General features: G+C 37.3%; 1 protein-coding gene across 7 annotated transcripts in view; it reads left to right on the top strand.

Moving 5' to 3' along the window:
- Positions 1-25,741, top strand: part of SOX6 (SRY-box transcription factor 6) — a 380,373-nt gene that overhangs the window by 229,223 nt on the left and 125,409 nt on the right. For all 7 annotated transcript variants that reach the window (XM_076344067.1, XM_076344066.1, XM_076344063.1 and 4 more), the window contains one exon: positions 2,286-2,354. In XM_076344067.1, the coding sequence (XP_076200182.1) occupies positions 2,286-2,354 (69 nt within the window). The remainder of the gene's footprint in view (positions 1-2,285; positions 2,355-25,741) is intronic.

The following is a 25,741-nucleotide window of genomic DNA, read 5'->3' as shown; positions in this document are numbered from 1 at the left end:
TGCCTTGGCTATAACTTCCCATGTTAAGTAGCAGCCAGGTCACCAGCAGCTCCAAACAATTCTGGACATAGGATACTGTGTATCTGTGAAAAAAGATACAGCACTCGGAAAGACTGACCCATGACGCAGCTCCATGCGGTGTCTGATTTCAATGTGAAATTACAAATAATTCCTTCCTGAAGCTGAATATCATGATAATCTTTCTATTACCTTCACTGAGATTTTAGCAGCAGGTACAATGTGGACCTAAACCCGACAGAGCTTATCTTTAGTGACAAGCACTACACTTCTAAGATGGAATAGCACAACTGGTGTGTTACTCATTAAAAATAGTAACTCTAGCACTCATACAGGTTTTTAAATATTCTCTGTAGCACAGTTACCATTAGAGTTGCTTTTCCAAGCATAGACGCTATTGCTGACCACTGACCTCACGAAAGATGACCTGAGGTCCTAGGACCTGCCCCTAGGTTACCTGGGCACACAGGCAGCTAGCTCTGTTCGAACTACCTTTTTCACTAGCAGACCAAGGCCTGCTTCTTCAGTCTTCATTCACCATTTTTTATTGACTTTACTGGGAGATTTATCCAGAAATATTTGAACACCAGGCTCATAAAGGGAGTTTGATCCCTGGTACAAGCATCAGTGTAGTGGGCTATGATAGTTGCTTGATTTCTTTTCTGTGCAGCACTTTGCCTTGATCCAGCCCCAGAGTCACATAGACCTCAATTTGTCTCTTTGAGGCCATATGCAAGACTTAAAATATGTATGAATTTTGTGTTGGTCTCCCATACAAAGGTGAGTTTTAACTGTAGCAGTGAAAAAACATGACAGAGCTATTTCCAGGAGACAAAGTGAGAGATTAAAGAAATGACAGACTTGATCTCTGTGTGTGCACAATTACAAGCTGTTAATATGTAACTGCAGATTCCTTAGGAGTTAATCTGAACAGTTTGCACTAAAACTATGTGATTGTTTATTTCCAAATCAATCTTGCTGCATTTCTGTAATTTTTTTATCATAAAAACTTTTTACTTAGTTTTCTCTGTTTATAACAGAGAGAGTAAGTGTGCTCAGAAGATGGTGGGGAAGGAGACCAGGAGGGTTTTTGCCAAAACTGAAACAGTGGGCTCGAGCGACCAAGCTACTGTTGTCACCAACTTCTTGCTGTTTTATGTGGTTCCTCTGCTCTAGATAAATATTTATAGGAGGGGAAATTATACTTAAGAAATGAAGGTAGCAGAAGTGCTGAGGTTGGGGTTTCCAGGAAACACAAATCTTGTCCTTGTTTCAGTCTGCTGCACAGTTGCCCTTCTAAAGCAGAAGTCCAGTTGTTCCCCCAGGTCCCTGTAGCTTCTCCCCTGTAGCTGCAGTCCATGTTACCCATTGCAGGGAGCAGCTGTGCGGTCTGAGGGCAGGATCCTATCTCTCTTCTGTTCTTGCATGCTGATTTTGGATGGTTCGTGGGAATTGGGGGTGTGTCTGGGACAGATTCTCTCTCGTTAGTCTCTTAGCACTCCCTGCCCCAAACACTTGCTTCTCTCCATCTATGTTAGAGAAGGGATATAGTGAACCTTTACCCTCCAGATCCCTTACTGAATCTACCAAATGAGGGTAAGAATATCTGCATCTTTCACAGGGTTGTGCTGAGGATGACTTACTGAGCATTAGGTACTGCTTTTACACAGAATGACACCCTGCTTCCTTGAGTAGTTCCACGGAAGACTTCGAGATTTACAAGAGAAGTAATGTGCTGCTCATTGTGAATGAAGTTAGAGAAGCTTGCCCTAGGAGCTTGTGCTGAATAGCAAAACATCTATAAATACTAGCTAAGGCTCCAGTTCAGCAAAGCAGGAAAATGTGTGTTTAACCTTAAGCACCTGAGTAATCCCATCCCCATTCAGCAAAGCACTTAATTTTAAGCATGTGTTTCATTCCTATTGTAGCTAACAGTAATGCATCATAGTCAAAGATCACCACAGGCCTAAATGCTTTGTTGAATAGTGATGAGATTATTCACATGCACACAGCTAAATGCATATTTCTATGCTTTGCAGAGTTGGGGTCTAAGTGTTTAAAATACATATTTCTTACTGGCTAACTAGAGTTTTATGTTGTATTTAAATTTAAAATGTTTATGTCACATACACAGATACCTCTTATTTAAAAAATAAATGATGCTTAATAAAAATAGAATAAAGAATAACTAATGAGATGTTTTTCACTCATAATATTGAAGTTTCAATATTACTGTTTTAATTTAATGGAAATTTTATTTCTAATAGATTGCAAGACAACAGCAGCAACTTCTGCAACAGCAGCACAAAATCAATCTACTGCAGCAGCAAATTCAGGTCAGTGTGTTTTATTGCTCTCTTCTGATTATATTTAAATTCCATTTATGGAGAGGGAAGGATCTAAAATAAAGCAGCCACATGCTTTACTAACAAGCCTCAGTAAAGATGCTCTTTATGGAGGGTCTTTGTGTCTTTGAAAATTATTGTCAAACATATTTTTGGTGGAAAGAGCTTTTCTTTAATAAGCAGAGTTTTCTTCTGAAAGTTATGAACTATTTCTTAAAACTTGTAATTTAATTCTGAAATGTGCAATCAGTTTGACTTGTATTGTGTGAAGTAAAAGCAGAGTCTCAATCATTGTTTATAGAATTCCTTATTCTACAAAGGCAAAATTGGCTTTATAAGAAGGTTAGCAGAATGTTTTCCATTTCATTAACTAAAGCAAACAACTATAGAATAGGATAATAGACATTGAGACAGTACTAAGTCCCTGGGACCAGTCTGTTCATGTACAAAGACCCACAGGTGTATGTGTCCCATGTATCTTTGGAGTAACTGTACCTTCATGGATCTGGGAGTGTTCTGGAGGTATTCAATTATCTGTACTTGTACTCAGGACCCGGTTTAACTCTGCACAAATATATGCGGGTAGGGAGTGACATGTAGGTAGAAGCATTGTTGACATGTGACTGTATTCCCTTCTCTGCTTCCCACTTTGTTTGAAAGCGTTTCCGTGGGCCTGTTCTTTGATTGAAATATTTCAGTTTGGTCCGACAGATGATTGTGCTGCCGATCATTTCTTATAAGCTTGGACTATCAGTTTTTTCCTTAATCAGCTGATTGCCACGTTACTAGATGTCAAAACTGAAGTTTTTCCTTCCCTCATCCCAAAGGAATGCATGTAAATGCTTTTGCAAATATTGTAATGCAGTTTCAGTTACACTTTAAGGAATTCAGTTAACACATATGAATGTGTTGATACCTGGGATGAGAGAGACAATTGAATTTTAAAGCACCATTATTGTCATTGCCTATTGGAAGACTGCATGTTCATATTAGGTGTACATAAAGGATGGAAGAGACATGAGAATAGTGAAAGGAAAAAATACACCATCTTCTGGTGTTATTCGCAAGTCTGGCTTCAAAAAAACAAAGAATCATGTAAAAAAAAATTTACTTGGCATAAAAGCTAAGATTGAAACATAGCCAAGTCTGCTAAACAGAACAGCTATTTGCATGAGAAATTTCTAATTTTTTAAATTCCTTTAAAAATTAGGACACAGAAAGAGGAAACATGACCAGGTAATTTTTGTTCCTATTTGGAGAATGTGGGTATGTTTTACTGGGAAGTATTCTGCTCTGTAGTAAAAACTTTAAAGGTACTTTATGTTTCAGCTCACTCAATACTTCCCAGTAGCTTTATCCTTCCACTGACTCTGGAGAAAAGCAGTCTTAGAATAGGTTGCAGGTTCATTTTAGAATAGGTTGCAGGTTCATTTTCTTGTTCACTCACAATTTTCCTCTTACATAGTGCTGAAGCCTCTACAAGTTTTCTTTCACGTCCTTTCCTAAACGTATATGGAAAGAAGTGTTTTAATGATTGTTCTGTTCATGTGAGCTAAATTATTTCTTGATGATCCTTCCCTATATTTGTTTCAAAATTCTTGCCAATATAAGCTCCTTTTATTGCATAGTTCCTCACTAGTTTGGCCTCTTTATTTATCCTTATATTTACATGAATCTAATCAGTGTATTTGAGGCAGTGAGGACTGTTTCCTCTCCCAGCTCGTTAGCCAGATTGGTAGTGGGCATCTCATTGCCCAAGGAACGTTGTAGGTTCCAGTATGAAGCACTAGGCATGTTGGGCAGATGCCATCTCAAACATACATTGATCTTACAAGGAGATTACTAAAAAAAGCTTGTTAGGAGATTGTTTCCTAGGCTAAACACCAGTTTACATAGTCCATTTGCTTGTGAGCCAAGTGGTGGTTCTTTGTTTATTTGTTGTGTGTTAATTCTGTGGCAGGTTTGCTAGCCAGGAGTTGCTCAGGAGAGAAGTTAGTTAAGTCGCCTCTGCAGTTCTTAATAGGTTTGTTGCTATTGAATTGATTACGAGTGTTGCAGTTTGTTGACTCGTACCTCCATCCCACCTGTAGACCTTAGAGAGCTAAACCAGGAGGCAGGTGAGAGATGCAGTGCTGTGCCAGTTCTCCCAGGTCCCCTCCCAGCATCTTCCCAGGAAACCTCAGTACCAATACTGAAGTTGCGCTGGTGACTCTGGGTGGAATTCATCATATCAAAAGTAGATAACTGCAGTGTAGACTCTGTCTCAATTAATTATTCAGGCTGTTTTTATAGTGAACAGAGAGAAGCAGAGTGAATAGTTTTAGGATGCAATTCATCTTGTCCTAAAGTAGACATTTAAAATATGTCAGATTAATTGTTCCCTAAAATGGCTGTTTCTCTCCATTAACTATAAAGGATACAGACGCCAATGCCTATAGTGTAGAGGTCTGAAGTGAGATGAGGTGAATCACGCTCTCTGTGGCTTGAGGGGGAAAAAAACAATTTTCTAATAAGTGTTTACATTCTCAGTTTAGTTTTTGGGCTTGGTAGAATTTGGAACTGTGTCCCAAATAACTTACTTGATTTTATTCAGAAGGTCAATTTGTTTAAAGACACTTTTGAGCAACCCTTCTCAGGAAACAGCAATTACTTACACAAAATGGCGTGGATTCTTACCTATACTTTGTATGCATGGGAAAACAATAGTACTCTTCCCTGACACTCCCCTTTTGAAGAGATTACAAAATATAAGCAGCACAGGTGCCAGTTCCATCTGGGCATGGGCCTATTCATGGCAGAGCTACTTGAAATAAGTACAGTATGTTCTCCAGGATGCTGGAGTGGGGCATTGCTGATGCAATGTTTTCATCACATGAGACACACAGTGTACCACTGTCATCTTCTGAGGTACAGTGTTAATTTCTAAACAATAATTTCTGTGCATAAGTGCATCCAGTTTATTTAACCATTTAAACAATTAGAAATGACTGTAGCTGGGGCTTACAAGATTTCTGTCAACCACATATAAAAGTGGAAATAATCCATATTAAACAAAACATGTCTTTTCCTGGACACCTACTGGGTTAATTTACTGAGCATTTTCATTATTTGGTATTTATTATTTACATTATGTTGTATATTATTTGTTTATTTAATAATTTTAACACTTTATTTCATTTAGTTGTTTTTGTTTTGTTTTGTTTTTAAGACCATTTACTGGAGCACCTTGCTCCAGACTTATTATACATCCAAAACTTTGTGAACAATCTATGAGCAAAGAGGACGTTAGCTAGGCTGAGCATAGGAAAACAACATAGGTATTTCAAGAGTACTGAGGTCATTAAATGTTCTGCATAATTGTCTTATGTTTTCTAAGTGAAGCTAGTGTTACTTTCAGGGTGTGCATGTTGGGGAAAGCAGTTTTGTTTGTTAGCTAAAGGGAGTGGGAATGTGGAGTTGTTCTCAGTTCTGTCTCTGATTATCTGAAATTTCGCAAATTATTTCCTGTTCCTCAATTCAAAGGTAATGTTTTGAGAATCTTAAATGAAAAATTTCAAATAAATGCAGTGTATTATTACTTTTCAGCTCAAAATGTTCATAATGTTCATAAACACTCTTCTACAGAGAAGTTCATAGAGGTGGGAGGAAATCTAGTATGCCAAATTAAGTTCTTCATTCTGCAAAGCTGTGCTGAGAAATCATTGCTTTTAGTGTAAATAAAGTTGAGAAAATACTGTAGGGCAAGTAAGAGCTCACAGATCAGTCTCCAGGTTGATTCAGATTTTTTAAAAGAACTTTCTTTTTTGTTTAATAAAAAGTATTCATTCTTAAAGTAGAAGGGGCAAAATGAGACTCTTTCAAGGACATCTCTTAGCCTGTGCTGTGAAAGTGAAGACCTCTAGGGATAAGGGAAAAAGCTGTTTAAAGGAGGAATTTGGTGGTACATCATGAAGATGAGACTACACTGGAAGAAGGGAAGGCTTGGATCTCTAGAACGGTTCCAACCTTGCGAACTGCTTCAGACCCTGAAATCCCTGTGAATTCAGTGCCTTGTTGCCAGAATTCAGTCCTTTCAGAATGAGGCTTGGGGACTGCTTCTGACCCCACCACATCCAGCTGAGGAAGGGGGTCAGATCCCACTGATGCTTTGAGCATGTTGCTTCAGGATTGCCCGACGGGGGGGCAGGATTTAAGGGTTGAAAGTTTGAGGGCTTCCCTCCTCTGGTGGGGCAGGCTTCGTTAGGGCGAGTCCTACATTGTGGCTGAAATCTTTAAAAGGGACACTGGTTGTTGAGCTTTTCTGAAAAAACTTGTGATGGGTATTACAGTAACAGCTGATCCAAACTGTTTTCATCCACTTCTATTCACCTTATTCCTCTGTGCTATGCTCAATGCCATTGCAGAGCATTTCTTTTTGTATTTGAATTGGTACGATTTCCATTGCATAGAAAAAACGTCTTCCTCTGCTCTCATAAGTATTCTGTTTTAATTCAGCCACTAGAAATTATTCCTAGTAGTAATTTTTTTCCAGTATTAACCTATACATTCCTGCTGTTGTAGTTTCACATTAATGTTCTTGCATTTTCTGTTTCAGTCAAAAAGAGTGAACATGATTACTGTGATAGTAAACAAACAAAAGAATAGTAACATAAAAATTACAACTATTTAAACTGTCCTTGAATAGGAATCATTTGAATCATACTTAAAACTTAAGAGGCTGAACCAATGAGTCTCTCTTCTTATCCATGATTAACTACTGACAATTCAGGTACCTGGTGAGCTGAATAAGGACTATCTCTTTATGTGAAGTACATGTCTAAAGATCAGGAATAATTACATTCCACATTAGCCTTCATGGCCTCCTTGACCTGGTTAATTAATTTTTTGCTAGGATAATAATAGTAGAAATAGATTTAAAGATATGCTTCATCATTAAGTATGTAACTGACCTCCAATTTTAAGAGCCGAACCTTTCATTTATTGCCTTTTGGAGACAGGTTAAAGCTCCTTGCAGTGAGCTTGCTTAAAATGCACAAGCTGGAATCTAGTTATTGTCACTTCAGTTATGCTCTCTGAGGTTGTCTCTCTTTGTAAACTGTATTTAGCATTGACAAGCAAAAAGCAATTGCAATGCTACTGTTCTGGCACTAGGGAATATTCTCCCTCACCTTTTTTTCTTTTTTTTTTGTTATTGATCATGAAACTGATCCCCTTCCAGCAAGCTCTGAACAGGACCAAATAAAGCCATTGAAAGCAATTTGATACTTCTATTGGCAGGGTACGCAGATCAGATACTCCCTTGAAAGAGGGAGAGAGTTATAAACAAAGCTTAGAAGTCTAGGAATAGCCCCCAGCTTCAGCAAACCCTTAAAATATTTTGTAATTGTATCTTCAATCATGAATTAGTCAGGAAAAACAGACCTTTTTTGCCTTTATATTTCACTGCTGTATGCTGTTTTTAATTGCCCAGAGGCACACTGTTGTGATCTTCTTTGGAAGTTTAAAAGCAGGATAAAAATGCAAATCTAATTATTTCTTTTATCTAATCTAATTAACTTTTACAAGTAATGATAGATGCACTGTAGCCTGCATCAAACATTTTAATAATGATGTTTCTGGATTAAAGAATAGGTAAAACTACTGTAATTTATAAGCAGTCAAGATTATGGCAGTAGAAAATGTAAATTATTGTGGTGACTTAATAAACTATAGCTGCAGTTTATTAATTTACAGTGGAAAAGGATACATTTCCCTTAAATTCCAGTTTGCTTATGAATTGGTTCCCAGCTGTCATTGGTATCTTTTTTCTTTTTTTTTTTTTTTTAAACAGTTCAGTATTAAAAAAATCTATGTCTAACTCCCTTCTGCAATGCACTTGTGTGCACGTGGAAGAGAGAAATGCTGTTTTGTGCCTGTAACTTGTAACTGGCTGCTAAATCACTGATTCAAATTCATGGGGCTCTGCTGTAGGCATGGCATCACAACTTCTGTCCAGCTCATAACTTACTTAGCGAAAATGGAAACTGATCCAATGGAGGAAAGACAAATATGCTAAACATCAAAGTCAAATGTTTCATATTTTATTTATTATTACATAGTGGCTTATTAATGAGTTCTAAAGACCTTATTTGATAATTACCCAAGCAAAAGGTCTATTACAGGCCAGGTTTTTCCAACAAAAGTCATTTTTGTGGCTGGCTGGCTGGCTTGGAATTTTCTCTGTCAGCTGTGTGGGAAGAGAAGCAATGTGGGATCCTTACCTTCTCCCAGCAGCCTACTCTTTAATAAATATTCTGGCGATGCTCCCTATCCTTTATTCAGCCTCTTCCATACTAAAAATGCTTTGGCATGACAGCATGATGGTGGCCTAAGCAAAAGGACATGCTGTGCTAAAGGTTCAGCCCTCCTGTGCTACTCTTAAGCTTCTGGTCTTGCACCTTGGTCCCCCATTTGCAAGAATCCTGCTAGCTGCTCTGCCCCTGAGGCCCTCAGCCCCTGGAAAAAAAGATTTATCCTGGCAAAGCAGAAAATAGTTCTGGATTTGACTCTTAGCACAATCCTTAAAACTGTATGCAGTCTTGAGATGGGGGAGTGGGTTTTTAAAATTTTTTACTGTGACCTTCTATGAGTTAAATTAGCTTTCTTGCAGTTTTCTAATTCACTATATGTTTTTTTTTAAATAGCTTTATTTCGCCTACTCGAGTCTAAACAAATTGTATTTAATGCAAAAATTAAGCCTTGTGTATCTCTTTCATATGACTTCTCTAATTATAGAGCAGTAAATGGTAGAATAGCATATGTTAGCAACATGAGCAGCAGTCTATGAAATGAGCTACAAGTTAATAAAATGATCTTGTGGTGGTGTTGGCCAAATGTTAGCACACATGTTTCGGAAAGTGATATTTCAACAGACTTGAAGAATAGGACTTTGGCACAGGGGTGCCGAACATGATCTGATGTGTGGAAATTAGTTAAACCAAAGTAAATGTCATTGTTTCTCAGTCTCATGTTGGTGCAGAAAATGATAGTAGCTGCCCTCCCACTTTCCCTCTCCCACGTCTGTTTTAAAATTGGAGATGAAGGCACAGGCATCCATGCTCCCCAGTTCAAGTATTGCTGCTTCGTTAGCGCTGGGCGTGCTGCATTGCAATCTTGCCAATGGCTTAAGGGCTTGTTCTCAGCCGTGCCTCTGTCAAAGCCAGGGGCTAAAATCTCATTGATTCTATTGAGCCCAAACACTCGTTCTACATCCTTTGCTTATAGAAGGGCCTCCAATTTGAGCCCTGCTAATTTAGGGGCAGATTATAACCAGCTCCTGAATAACAGCAGAGGATCAAGCAAATATTTGCTACCCACCTGTACTGCCCAGGGGTCACTCTCAGCTGGTGGTCTGCCCGTTCCAACCAAGTGTGGAGCGACATGCTGTGGCAGCTTCAGTGCTTGCTGATCCAGACACCCTGGTCTAGCTCCCAAAGAGTTTGGCAGAGATTATGCCCCTCTGAACCCCTTTGGTGCTATTCCTCTGGTAGTACAGGTCTGCATCACCCCCTCGTCAGTCTGCATAATGTAATATTTGCAATATTGCAATATTTGGAATAATGCAATAATAACGCACTATTTGCTCCAGCACAGAAAATCAGTTTCCTTCTTAAGTGGCATGTGCACAAACTAAAATGGATAACTGGGAGCAGAAATCGAGCCAACTGGCAGCCTACCAACAGGGCTGATCCTGTGAAGTCTTATTTGCTTGAGTAATACTTGCATAGCCAGTATTTGATGACTTGTATATCTAAGTGTTACTCACATAAGCAGGCTTTGCGGAATTGAGCACCTCCTATGAGGAAGGACTTAGAATATTAGTATTGTGGTCGGAATATCAAAGATATAAATGAGGCAGGGGTTTTAGGGGATGTAATTTGTTTTATTAGACAAATAGTTGTTGTTGGAAAAAACAGGCAATGTTTTGGGCACACCAGCTTTTTCAGGTCTTACATCAGCATTACATTGAAACATATCCCAGGACTGACAGAAACTGCTTAAGATATTGGCCTTCCATTTCTAATTAGTTACTTTTTCAGTGATGATTTTTGTGATTCACAACCATGTGACGGCTAAGAGGGAAAACAATCAGGATTTGCATTACTTTTAAAAAAAAAAACCAACAACAAACCCACACTATTTGACACACTCATCAGGAGATAGTGAATAAAGAAAATAGTTAATAAATGTTAGTATTGAAATGACTTGATTTATGGAGATACTCAGATATACAGGCAAGACTGGAATGTGATGATATCAGAGGTCAAAATTTCTGTCTGCAGAAGCAGGTATTTGGGGGAAAATGATGAAGTACAGCCCCACATAAAAAGGACAAAAGCATTTAGCAAATAAATTGTAAAGTACTTTTTGAAATCTCACAGTAAAAACTTAAATTTACCAGATGGACTAAATCCTGACCTAAAGAATCAAAATGTGTTTTAGTTGTAATTGTGGGAATGCTCCAGAAGGCAAGTGTATTACTGAATCAATTTGAGCATAAAAACTTATTTTAAATGTATTTAATGACAGGACAGCAAGGAAGAAGTAAATGCATTGCTCTCTGAATGCATTCAGGAATTATGAATTCACATAAAGTAGTAGTATGTGCAAACCGGTAAATGAGCCAACCAGATGCTGTTTAACATTTGGTATACATTTGATGGCATATATGTAAAAGTAAAGTGAATGAATATTTCTATTATTCACTGTCTTATGCAACCAGCTAATCCAGACACTTGCAAAAATGTCAAACCATAGCTCTCAAGGAAAGGTGAGTAGCCTTGCCTGGAATTTACCTATCTAATTTTAAAGTTGCTGTTAAAGTAAGGAAAAGCTGGTTTATGACTGCAGTTTACACCTTATTTCCTTTTGTGTGTTCCATTAGAACCCCCTCCCACCAAATAATTAGATAATGTAGTGGCTTGTGTTGTATACAAGACTTTTGCTTGTTTGAAAGAACTAGTCTTTTGTATAAATGTTGTATATATCATCTTCAGCAAGTTGGGCATTTGCACAGCTTGGGTAAATTATGTCTAAATTGAGAATCTAAGAAGTTACACAGTGTGCATTCCATACTTGAGGGATGGGAAATAAAAATTGATATACTGTGCGGCACATGATATAACACAGTGAAATATCTTTTAAATTCCAGAGGGATGCACTGACATCACCACACTTAATTCACATGCAGTAACTCCCACAAAATGTTATTAATTTTAAATTGAAGTTTGTAATCATTCAATAAAAAGAAAATAAATGATGTAAACAGTATACAATGGTGCATTATGAAATGCTGAATTCATCTTATTCACCCACCCAAAATGACAGTATGTTAAGAAAACATTAAAGTTGTAACACCAAATAATAAAAGCAAAGACATTCATAGTTGATGCTGAAGTGTGAAATCCATCTTGAGACGCACCACCGCCCCACAGTATGGAAGGACACTTCTGAGTTAGGGAACTTTATTTTGAAGTAATGTATTAGTCATTTTTATTCTGTAAATGAGAGATTAACCAGTTGGAGGAACATATAGTTAGTTTAAAATCTAGATCAGGTAGATAAATGAGTAGTGTGGGTAATTGCTACAGATAACAAAATAAAGTTGATAGTGCGATGTATACCTAATAGCCTAAGTACAGACTGAGATTCCTTATTTGACAAAGCAATTTATATAATATAAATACAGAAACAAACTTTTCTCAGAGGAGGAGGTATGGCATTTGTTTTTTGCTCTGACAACGAGTGATTTGTATGAAGAACTACTATCACATTTCTAGCTTTGCCTTTTCCATCTCATTGAATTTTATTGGTGATATATTTTCAGGATACTCATCTCCTCTGTAACTGCATATCTGAGTGTCTCATAAGCTGAAGTGTATTATCCTCACAAAACTCTTTTGAGGCAGAATAAAAAGCATATTGATATTTGGGGGCATCTAATTTTAGATATCTAATTTGGGTGACTGAATTAGGACTTTTGGCTCCATATATAAAGCAGTCCAGGTGCTGTGAATTACCTTCTGTTGATTAGACAACGAGGTTCCTAATTTAAGCACCTAAGTTAAATTTCCTAAGTGACTTGATCCAGTTCTTATATGAAATCTGACAGACCTGAAATCTGTGGTTTCAGAATTCGTAGAATGGTTCTCTAACATCTTGATCATCTTTTCTATCATGACTTCCTGTCAACTTCTCACTTCCCTTAATTTACTCTGATGGAGCTTTTAGCCAGAGTGAATCCCCTTCAGAAATATTTGTTCGTTCCTCTCACTCACTCCCCTGCCTCAATGAAAACCATTTCAGCTAGCTTGAGTCTCCCATGTGGTCGAGCTGCTGACCACATATAGCCATTGTCATACAGAAAGAGGCAAGTGGAGAGAATTCTCTCACTGAAGAAGTCTGTAGTTTCCCAAATCCAAATTTTATTTTCCTTAAAGATACGGAGCAACTTCCACAGCTGTGAAACATCCTTTGAACAGTGGCTTACTGTGGAGAGAAAATAATTTTTTGTTCAAAGAATGCCTAGATTTTGTGGCGGTCCCTTGCGCATTTTGTAGGGCATTCAAAAGACTTACTTGAAACAGCCATTAAATAATGTTTTTTATTTAATCAAAATGGCTGCTTCTAAATGGAGATCTTGCATGCCACATTTTAGGCCAGAATATATTTTTACGGCCAAGTTATAAACCTCTGAAAAAGGGGGCTTATAATGGAAAGGTTGACACAACATTAATTTTAGTGTTGTAAACGCAATGGTATAATTTTGGAAAAAAGCCTTTATAGCTCTGCTAAGATATTAATTGCAGGAAATTACAGCATATCCTATTAAAGTATTATGTCAGTGGCATACATAGCATATAACACCTTTGCATATTCTCCCTTGTTTTCACGGCAACGTTTTGCATTTTGATCTGTAAAGCGTATGTGGATAAAATGGCTCAGAGTTTCTGATCATTTTTGCTCAAGGGGAAAAAACCAGCCTGGGTAATGCTTGCTTATGTCCTACTCTAGAAACAGATCTTCTGTTCACCAGGTAAATCCAATGCGGGTATCGAGGAATGAACCAAATTCTGCTGAAATTAAAGTCTTTCCTTTGTTTTGTGACTTTTGCACCAGGTATTTGAATTTGGACCAAATCCTTACTCACATAAATTAGATTTAGTCAGATTCTTTCCAGGATGACAACTACTTTCATGACAAACTTATTTTTACTGATAAGGGCTTACTTTTCATTTACTTATACTTACAGAATCATTCCTAACTGTTACAACTGCACAGCAGACGCAGTCTTTTTGATTTCTGTTCAGTTAATTATTCAGAAATGCATTTTATGTATATATGGTGGAGGAGAAGCTGTAGATACCTATTAAGTTGAACAATGCAGATATGTGCATTGCATTGTACAGTTTTTTATTCCTAAGAAATAGGTTATTTTTTGCATTTCTGCCACTTTCAGGATTGCAGGGGCATGGTATGATGGTATCGTGTTTTCTTTAGAGGAATTTGTTCTTATAAGGTAATTATTTGTTAATATCTTAGTTTTAATATACAATGAATTGTAGCCTTTGGGTATAGTCTAAGTTGGACTTTTTTTAATCTGTGGTTGCTGTTTTTAACTAGGATGAACTACTATTACAATAGTTTCTTCTGACTGTCAGATCTTTCAGGACAAGGGGCCATGTCTTCATATTTGTAAAGCACCTCATACTGAGGTCATGATCCTGTCAGGTGCTTTTAATTGCTACATTGACACAAATTTGCAGTGAAAAATATCAATAATAACAATATGCAGTTGTTTTTTAGTGTATAAATGGGACCTGGAGTCTTGATATCTCTTTTCCCCTCTGATGACAGCGGAGCATGCACAATTCTTTACACCAAAAAAGTCATGACTGTTGTACAGTAGATGAGTAATTTAACAAGATGGGAGCAAAGGCCTTCTCAAAGACCCCACTGATACGCAAGTTCATTGGACCGTTGATGTTTCCCATTAATTGCAAGACTTTAGCATATAACCATTGACTATATCTGGTTTTACTTATCAAATCCAGAACTGCTTTTTCTCTGCCTGCTGAGCAGGGAAAACTCCATGCTGTACCAGTTTCTTTTTACTTGGGGCTCCCAGTATCATCAGGATTAAAGCTGTCAGAACAGTCAGCCCTCTTTATTTTGTGGTTTTAAATACAAAGCGTAATATTGTTGCTTGAGAAATGGCATGCTTTCAATGTGTTAGTTAAAAATTGCCGAGTGGACAAAACAAAAAAAGATCTCTGTTAATAGCAGGCATTGAAATATTGCTTTCACCATTTCGGGGAAAGAAGATACAACTCTACACTTGAATTTGTTTTTATTCTACACCACTAACTTGTCTTCATTGGCTTAATCCTACACTCAAGTATAGGGGAAAAACTCATGCTCAACTTAGTGAGAGTTTTGCTTCATTGAATGCAGTGCAGGGTGCCATTTCCTCAGCTGGTGTTATTCATGTTCTCTCCACTTATGTCAGTCTAATACTAGAAGTACAGAATTAGGCCCTCTTTTTAAAAACAAAAAGAGCTCACGTGGAAATGACAGCATTTCATTTTGCTTTTTTTTATTCACTGTAAAATATTCCTCTGCTCTGTGTGTGCATTTATATTTGGGGATAATTGTGCCCATCCACCATAGAGCGCTCAGAGGTAGCTGTTATATTGTGTATGAATATTTTTGTCTTACATTTGTTTACTTCAGTTATCACTTTGTGCAATTAATATATTTTTTTTTTTTTATCATCAGAGTCCTTTTTCTTTTGTTTTATCCAGGATAGTATAGATGTGTCTTTGTGATAACACTTTGTAAAGAACAAAACTAAAATGATTTCTTCATTATATTACTTTGCTGTTTTGTTTGTTTTAATTGAGAAAAGACTCTCTTCCTAGGCAAGGCTACACATCTGTGATTTTATTTATGCTGTTGTTTTACTATCAGTTGAAATATGCATACATTTCAGATGTAACTTTAGGAGGAACAGAATATACTAGTAATTTATACAATAGACACTGATGATTATTGACCATTAAAGAGTAATAAAACATTTCCTGTGTGAAATAGATGTAGCATCAAATGTCTTTATTTCTGACAGTAAATGTTTCAGGTTTACTTCAGAGATATTAATGTTATTACATAAAGGTAAAAACCTGGCTACACTCTAGCAAACATAGGTCTTAATAAATGAATGGAGTTGCAAGCAAAAGAAAAAAAGTACTTGAAAGAAAGTCCCAGGCTCATGTGTATATTAACCAGAGCAGATGAAATGATTTATTGGGTTTTATACACAATCTGTAAAGGGTAAGCATTGCTAACAGAATGAGTGGCAGCCTCAGGGAGCTGAGTAGCCCCCAGGGACCAGCCTTTGTTCCTCTGGACTTGACAGGCATGTGTCCCTGTTAAATGAGGGCTTAATTTCTCTCATATGTGCACAATTTCCAAGCTCAACAAAGGCAGCCAGGACTGGAGCTATTTAAAAGAGCCAGCTCAGGAGGAAGCATTCCTGGAGAAAGGGGATGCTAAGGGGCTAATTACTCACCATAGTTCAGCAACTGATTCCCTCCCCGCCCCCCCAAGCAAGGTTTATTAACACGGAACTGCCACTTTCATTTTACATAAACATACATTAACATGTATGCACATATAGCACAAGGGTGCTATTTCTCTTTGTGAAATAGCCATTTTAAAGGTCTTGCTAACCAAAAATAAAATAAGAAGTGTGTTCATTTTATTTTAGGCCTACAATGAAAGTCATCATCTCTTAAGCTCATGGAAAGATTTTTTGCAAAAGGTGCGGAGAAATTGCCTCTCCAATGTCTTCCTCTTCTTTCTCGGTCTTTCCCTGTCTTGCATAAAGTAGTAAGAGTTGTCCTCAGTGCTTACTGCATTCATGTAAATATGATAATTAATATTGTCCAGATAAATGGTTCAGCATATGTAATGCATATTAGTGTTTACTTAATTACATGTCTAGTGTGGTATGCTTTTTATAAGCCTCTCATTACATATTTAAATGTGTTTAGAACCAGTAGACCTTTACGGTGCCTTTCAAGTAGTCTAGTGAAGCTACTCAATACAAGAAGTAGGACTTTCCCCCCCCTTTTCTAATGTGGGGCTTGGGTCACTCCTGTGTTACTGGCAGTTGGCATTCTCTGTGGAGAATAGGCTGATCATTTGACAGAGTGATGTAATTTTTTTTAAAGTGTGGAAAACACAGTTATTTTCTTTGGACACTGTTTCCAAACTCTGTTGTTACCTTGAGAGAAAGATGAGCCGCTCCAGTGCAACAGGTTTGAAAATGTTGTGGTCACCATTAGCAAACACTTTGTCAAGAAATACCATGTGGTTTCAGGCTTATTTCCTATTCTGAAACAAACAGGAAACTTTCTTGTGAAACAGGCAGCCCATTTGATTCTTCTTGATCAGAACATACTGATCCTCTTAAAATCAGAACCCAAACAGGTGGAAAGAAGTGTTTTCCCATTGCTCTGTGGGGTCATGGGCTGAATGGGCTTCAACGTGGCATAGGAGAAGGCTTTTGGACATGTGGTATCAAAGCTCATAGCCTAGGCTCAGGACATGGTGCATGTGCATTTGTGAAAACTGGGACAACAGTAGCAATTATAGAGTGATCTCAGTAGAAGCAGCTTGCTTTTTGGATCAAGACAAGCCTTTGAATGTGAAAGGGATAAAATTTAGAAAAATTGAAACTGGAGCATCTAAGGGAGTGCTGCTTCCAACATTATATAGAGCGTTTGTACAGGTAATATTAGACATCACCCCTTTGGCATAGGTCCTATGAAATCTTTGCGAGATTACTCACTGTCTAATGTTACAGATGTAAATATGGTTTTTTGAATTGGATCTTTCATACATGTTTCATGGGGGGTTTTTTGTGTTGGGTTATGGGTTTGTTTTCTTCTTTTTTAACAGTGTTGTAGGTTGGTATTCAGGCAGTTTCAAATAAAAACTGAACCAACCAAATTTGACTGTTTTCTTCATCAAGTTATAGATTTAGCGTTGGAAGCAAGACTTAATCTTTCCAAGGCTAGGATGGTAAACTAAGGAATGTTTTGTCTTTCCTTGCATGGTTTCTTTGCCATGTAATTTTTGTATGATAACCTTATTTTAAATTTTTACTTCAAGTGGCCACCTTCAGAACCAATGTATTATTATATTATTATTATATCTCCAATGTAATGATTATAATTATCAGAATTGTTTTGGAAATTTCAGGTGAAGCTTATAGTCTCTCAGATCTACATTAAAAAAAAAATCGTAATTAAAAAAATATTAGATAAATATTTTTTTTTCTAATTTCAATATTTCTGATCCATTACATAATCTAGGCAACATAAATAGGTCTCCTCATAGAATTAAGAGAGCAAATAATCAGGTTTTATTCTTTGAGCTTCCATTGTACATATAGGAAGATGGTGAATGTACAAACTGCAGGTTGCAGAATGCTAAAAATGAAACAAGTTGCAAACTTTTAAATGCTTTAAATCATCCCTGAGTAGACAGTGCTCTAGCAGTATGAGGAATTAAAGATTTTAGAAGTACTATTTTAAATGAAAAATATCCATTCTGTCTTTCTGAGAAGAACGGAATGAACGATGGACCACTGGAATGGGATGTAGGACTCTTGGTTTATTTACTCTTTCCTTTCAAGGCTTTGCTTTTTCATGCTGAAGAAGGTAATAATAGTAATAGGAAGGAGTGGAAAGCTTCCTTAGGATTTGTTAAGAGGGTTTTTTTTTTTAAGTCATTATTAAGTAAAGAAACTTACGTTTCTTTTCACTAAATAAAGGAATTCTGATTGGATAGAAGTCACAAACCTGACCCAGATCCTATTTACCTCTGTGCAAATCAGGAATAACTCCACAGAATAGAAACAGTACATCTGCCTTCATCCTGGTAATAGATTTACAGCTGTCAAGGCTTAGAGTCACCCATTTATTTCCTTTTTCCCTAGAGATGACAAAGTGTATAACACTTGATGAACTGCAGCTTCGAGGAACATTCAGATGTTAATGCTACAAAGGCCTATATTGCATGTTGAAATCTTGCCTGGATTAAAATTCTGCTTTGGATGAAGTTAAGGAGCTACATATATGCAGGGACATTTGGTACTGTTGTAAGGCCCAGGGAAATGGTTTAATCTGGATTCCATGCAGATTCTGACTAAGCCTTTCTCTAAAGATTTGTTTCCATTCTCTGGAGGAGGAGGGGTTCCTTACCAAGAGACTTTCTTTCTATCTGATTAAGAGAAAGCACCTCCTAATCAGAAAGGAAGGTCCCACACAGATTATCTTCTTGTCATGCTATGACAGGACCCAGATTTCACTGAGGCTTTTGTGAAGAGCTGTGGAGAATATTAAAGCCATGGCTCCACAGTACTTAACTTAGCTTTTTTTTTACAATAGAAAAAAAGAAGAAGAACTCATGCTCACTGTTTCCAGCTAAGAATGAACTTTTATTCCTTTGCTGCGTTGTTGTCTGGTTACCAGAATGAAATGTTAATCATGTAAAAGTAGCGTATCAGTCTACTGAAGAAAGAAGGAATAATCAACACGTCTCTCTCACATTCTTGCTACCTGAACACTTTGACTCAGTGTTACACTTCTTCTCCCCACTTCTTAGATCTTTTTCTATATTTACAAACAGCTGCCTTTGTCTTGTGGGAGGTTTATTACTATCTTGCAGCTTACTTCCATAAAATGGTAGTAATGAATGCAAATTTCAGACAGTCAACCTGCCTGTTTCCCATGTTTGTCATAGCATTTAGTTTTAAAGAAAAAAAAACAGCACCCAAAACCAAAACATTTTTTCCCCTGATTTCCTAAGGAAAGGACTTTTATATAACTGTGCTGCCAGTCTGTCTATCAGAGTTCCACCTGAATAGTTTTGGGACACATTATGTAATTAGGTGACCACATTTGAGATATAGGAAGAAGCCTAAAAGGTACTGCATTCATTTAAGTGTCATGAAGGTTAGTGGCCCTCATAAACCCATTTAGGTTGCCCTGGAAGTAAAGGCTTCAGTCTAAGCTCTCCCCATGTTAGAACTTGAAGAATGTACTTGGGAAAGAGATGTTAAAATGCTCTAACTTCAGGAAGAGTTTTGGTCTGAGCTTATACTTTAAAAGACAGCAGAGAAGCAAAACTCTGAGTTTGCATCTCATGCAAAACCATGGGAAACAAGCATTCGTAACTTCCATTGCTTACCAAGCTACTTGTTCTGGATATGCACACACTTCACATGGAAACAGAGCCTTGGGTACTGACCAAAATACTGTCTTCTTTCCTTCTTGCAGAGGGTCTGCACATGTCAGGGAAAACAGAATGGAAAAGATTTCATTTCTGGTGATATATTTCATCTTACCCTACATGTTTTCTGCAAATTCACCAGTTAGATTTTATTCTGAAGTTTCAGTGATTTACTTTGAATATGCCGCACAATTTGAAGGAAGATCTTACTGGGAGATTTTACTCTAAAGAAACAGCCAATCTGTCACCTGCTGTAGCTCTCAGGTTCTTCACTTTCTTATGTTTGCACTGTTGAGGCTCAGTTAAAATGTTTTCCATTTCATCCATAAGAAGTTTTGTGAAAATAACGCTTTCTAAACTTCTGGTGGCAATACTATGAATTTGTTGACAATAGTCCTATCTAAATTAAATTTATGGAACCCACTAAAACAATTAAGGTTTAGATGCATGGAGACTTTAAATTATATTTTTTGAAAATATTTCACCTCATTTATTCCTTTTCATATTGCTCCATATTCTGGGAGCAAGTGTTCTAACCGTCCTACCAGCAACAGAAGTGCTTTTATTTCATTAGGGTATTACTAAAGTAAGAGGGTTTGAGAGAGATCTGTAGCCTCCACATTTAATCCATAAATTTTAAATTATTTTTCAGTAACTCACAGCTAGAAACAATTAGCCTTAAAATATACAGAGCTATTTTTGTGTACCTTAGGAAGGAGGTATAACATGGATCTGGGCAAAGTCTGGCACTTTGTCAAGTTCTTCACTATTAATTTTTATCTCTGGCCCATAATTTTCTCCTGACAGTTTGTACTTTTTTTTCCATGTGGTCATTGATAGGTTTATGATCAATCCTGTTTCTAATGTAAAAGGCTTCCTAGCTGTATAACCACATCAGTCCATTTCCTCGTAACGACTCACCTGCATTCAATGATCTTGCTACTAGGGAAGCTGGGCAAACTTCCTAGCCAGAAGTATTAGAGGAGAAAAGCACAGTGTATTTGAGGAATGACTGGGGGATCTATCTGTTTCATTCCTTGTGGTGCTTAAAAGGGCATAATGTCATGAAAGGATCTTGGAAACTATATTGTAACCCTCAGAGGAAGCCACTTATTTGCTTCTTCTCTTGGGCCAATAGTTCTAGACTCTCTCTTGTTGGCTGAGTTTACATGCTTCCCAGTCCTGTTTCAGGATTTCTATCCCATCTAGGTGCCTAAACTGCAAGTGTGCCCCACAGCCTGGTGGTGGTGTTATCCCACTGAGGGAAATGTGTTGGTGTGCACCATGGCGTCCATCCTGCTCAGCTCCTCGGGCTTGTCTTGGAAGGAAAACCTAGATGTTAAGAGGAGTGGAGCAGAGCCCAGTCTCCTCCTGATATGGGATCCAGACTTAGTTTGGATGCACTTTCAATCCAGGACTGTGTAAGAAATATGCAAGCATAAGCTCAGTCTTACAGAAGCACAGCAGAACATTTTAACCTTCATATTTAAACAAGGCCTGACTTAAAATAGTATGTTACTGTTTTACCCAGCACTCACTCATTTATCATCTTACATTTTCCATGGCTCCTGGACTGGTACTTCACAGATCAGAACCATCTTTCAATATGACAGGAAGCCCTACAGTTCCTGAAATCTCCATTCATCTCAGCAGAAAGTGAAGAGATCAGTAGCTATATGATTCAATGCACTCTCAGTTTAGAGTAAAATAGGTTCACGGAAAAGGGGGCACCAGAGCTGGCAAGAGAGCAAGCATGGGAGCGAGTGCCTGGGAGGAGAAAGGAGAGGGATTGAAGAGGGAGCACTGCGGCAGGAAGACCTGCCACTTTGAGGAGTGAGGTGTTGCATTGTGCAAGCTGCACTATAAAGTGGAGTTTAAGATTATAGGAGCTCTAATCTTTTTCCTTGTGAAATTTGTTGTTTCAAATGTTGTCTGTGGCATTATAGTCAGTACTGTGAAGAGACCTTTTTGTAGTATACAGCAACATCAGCAAAAAAGCTTCACTTTCTAGAGCTGTCAGTTTTGCACTTTGAGTAGAAAAGGAAGATATCAGATTTGTATTGTTAGCCTGATTGCCTCTGGAAATGAGCTTTATGCAACTCTGTGTTGTGTGCGTGAAGGTGTGTATGCCACTAACTTTTCAGGCTGTTGGTTGACTTCAGCTGAATTTGACAGAAAGATAGACGTTTCAAAGAAAACTATGTTCCCACAATCTTTGTGAAAGCAGACAGCTAGACTGAGGTGAAGGATTTTTTCCAAACTCCTTCAAACAGGTTGGGTTTCTCACCTCTACCTTTACACGAAAAGTTGCTGTGTGACACTTTGTTGTTGAATGAGAGAATCCAAAATGGGCAGAATCTTTATATATAACCCAACCACAGGAAAAGCTTCAGTTGAAGCTTTCCCCTCAGTAGGCAGTGAAGTCAAATGACTGGAAGTCACAAATCCATTGGGCTGTATTTGCCCTTGAACTTGTGAAACTTCTTGTGTCACTCATTATTTTAACAGTTTGTATTCCAGAAGCACACAGGGAGTGGAGATATTCACTGTCATTGGTTGATCTATGAACTGTGACCTGATAGCAGGTCCAAAAGAAACCTGCCTACTTGGAATAAATTTTGCTTCAGAAAACAAAGACTGGAAGAAATGGGAAATTTCTGTCAAATTATGATCTCAGAGTGCTTCCTGTAGTGAGAGAAAAGTCATGAACTGAAAATGTCTGATCTTTTGGTTTCCATTCAGTACTTCAAAGAGGGATTATTGGTGTTTTAGAGAAGTATTTAAAATGCATACGCAAATGCACAGGGGTATAAGTGAAAATATGGAGTAGCAGTAGAAAAAAGTTTTAACACCCTTGAGTTTGGGATAGCTTCTTTAACTGAAAAATCACAAGTGGATTATACACACATCATACCATCAAAGATATTAAATTTGTTTTGGCAAAAAAACATGCAAAAATATTAAGTAGAGTGGTGGGAAAAACTGGAAAAATGAAGAAAGTTCTGAATAATAAAAAATACAGTATTTATATAGGTCATTCCTTTATGCTGACAGAAATTTTTGCTGGGGAGTAGTTCTAGTCTTATGTGGTTACAAGAACATGAGTTTCTTCTGATAAATATAATTAATAGGAGGCGAATTTTGGGTAAAATAGTGTGAGAAATTTACATGATACATAGATACAGTGCAAAGGTGGGAGACAAATACATATGCCTGACAAATCTCTGTCTACGCTGGATGTCTGAGAAATCCTCTTTCCTCTGTCTATTAGTTCGTTCTGCCCTTTTTTCTTTGTTTTCTTCTTTCCATTCCTCGCATTTCTTACTTGCTGTTGAGAAAGGCCACTTCTGCACATGCAATAATATCAGGTTAATATTCATAGCCATGATTATGGAAGAGATGGTTATTGCACAGTTGTTTAATTCATTCATTGTTTAAAAGCACTTTGAAAATCAAAAGTGTAATCAAAGATCTAAGTATTATATTGAAGAAACAAATCTCTATGCAGTGGAAATGTTCTGAAAAGATCTGTTGTTAATGATCTTTCATTTTAAAATTGTTTTATTACATCATTTATTTCTTGAATTTAACAAATAGCTACAACTAATTTATACAATCACCGCCAAATTCCAGCAGTTTAGTTCTACCAGATACCCTGGGTATCCTGGGTGGTGTAACTGCACATCTAGTCACGTTCTTATTGCTTTCATACATACACACTGCATAAACTCTGCCCAGCTGTAGAATATCAGACTGTGCTTTTATCGGGGATAACTGGTGACAATATAAACCACGAGAAAGAGAGAGATTCATATGGTTTCTACATGTCACCAGAAAAACAAGATTAAAAATACAGTTTAACAGCATGTATAGTTCTGGTGTTGATGGTTATTTGTAGCAAGTGGCTACCAGTGAAAAGGACATAGACACAAAAAGCAAAGGTTTGAGATTTTTGTTTGATATACATAAAAATCTGAGCAATTGGATAGGAAATATGGGAGATAGACAGAATTCAGTTCACTGCTAAAATTAGCAATTGAATTCCTTTTAAAACACATAATCCTTTTTTTAAATACTTAGAAAAAGCCATCCATGCTTTCCTGGATTTTTTTTCCCCCCCCTTGAAATATCAGATATTGACCACAATTAATTGCAAGGCACTGATAGAGCTGAACTGAGAGTTTTAGGCTATTGGAATGGTATTGGAGTAGAGTCAATCCCGTTCAATGTATTGGAGGTTTTGTCATGGCATGAATGACCTTAAGACTCTTCAGTCATGATTGCTTCTGAGAAGCAAGGGATGTCTCTCTCCCTAAAGAATCGAAAAATCTTGCTAGATAAGACTCAAAAGAAGGGTTATAGAAAGGAAGTTTTATTTATCCTATTTTACAGGCAAGAAACTCAGACACTTAAGTGACTTGCTCAGTCTCACAGGAAGCCTGGGTGGAGCTGGGAATTGAACGCAGATAACCTGAGTCTGAGTGCTTGGCTCAGAAGACCACTTTAAAATGTTTTAAAATGTGACTTTATTCATCTATTAAGTAGGGTCTGAATGACGTAGAAGAAACAGGCTGGGGAACATGCTAGGTACATAATATATCTTCAGTGTACATATATGGTATTTTATAGGAGAGTATAAACTCGTTGGTTGCTGTTTCAGGCATAGGTTAATATCACTTACAGAGTGTCTCAGTACACTGAGCATACATTGGAAAACACTAAAGAAAGGGAGTTTTTAGATTGCTAATGATTTCCTTTTAAGGAACATGTGACTAAGGGCTGAGAGAATTTGCTGCTGAAACTGCTTACTACAAGCCTTTGAAAATTCCCTGTCTAGTTATTCACATAGGAAATATCTGGTTGCAGGCATACTTGGCTGTACAAGCTTCCATGAGTACCCCGTATTTATAAAGCCTGTTCATTCAGGCCTTTGAATGGGAGCAGTTGACAGAAAGAGAGTAATTTTTGTGAATTCTTTTTAAGTATATAGTGAACTTGCCTCTTGACTTTTGGATTTGATGCTTCATTGTGATTCATGCAAAGTACAAAAGCCATATGCTACAGAGATAGATAAACATAGAGATGAAATATCACCAGTTCATTTAATTTTTAGTATCACTGGTTTATCATTTATTTTTTTTTTTTCACTAGCGATAGTATTTTTACTGACTACCTGCCTTTAAATTTTCCAGCTCTTAGGCTGTCAGTTCGGTATCCTTCATGAAAAACTATACCCACTTAAGGTTGTATTCTCAGAGGCTTTTGGAAAGTGGCCTGGAAAAATTGTTTGCATGCCTGTTTGCACTAGCAAAATCCCAAATTATGTCTGTTAGTGAGTGTGTCTAAGCCTTCAGTTCTTTTCTATATTTTCTGTAGTACTTGAGAAATATTTTATCACTACTACTCTTTCATCCAGTAATACTAATCTGTTGCTGGAATTCTTTTAATTTCACCCTTCGCAAGATTAATTTACATGCTTCAAACTTAACTAGAACGTATCTAAATGTCCGCAAACTGATTTTCATGTGAGGCTGGCATAATTTCTGACTTTGGATCAGCTAGCTGTTGCTTCACTTTGAGTAATTCGACACAAAAATAAAGAAGTGTTTGTACAAATCCTTGCTAAATGAAATCACCAAGTTTCCTAGAGCTCTGCTTTTTAATTATCCTTGTTTTCACTCATGAAATGGTTGAAAATAAATTTCATGTAAGATAACTATTATGTATATTTCGGAAAGATATATGTTCAACTTGCCACAGAAATCCAATGCAATTATTGCTTTCTAAATATTATTAAAATATCTTGAGCATCTTACTGACATATTTTAAAGTCCTGATACTTCTCAGACTGGCCTGGTTTTACTCCACCGACTTTCAGGGCGCAACTTATGGCAGGAGCAATTTATTCCCACCATTTCTTTTCAGGTGAAGTTGAAATCATTTAGACATCTAATCCCAAAGTACACCTGCAAATGAGGTACCAAATAGTTTAGGTTAAAAACTTTGCAACTCTATTTTATTGCACCTAAAGCATGTGGATC

Source organism: Aptenodytes patagonicus, chromosome 7 (genome assembly GCF_965638725.1).
Source record: "Aptenodytes patagonicus chromosome 7, bAptPat1.pri.cur, whole genome shotgun sequence".
NCBI classification, from domain to species: Eukaryota; Metazoa; Chordata; class Aves; order Sphenisciformes; family Spheniscidae; genus Aptenodytes; species Aptenodytes patagonicus.
The sequence above is the reverse complement of the archived record's forward strand: the minus strand, read 5'-3'. Positions and strand labels throughout refer to the sequence as shown.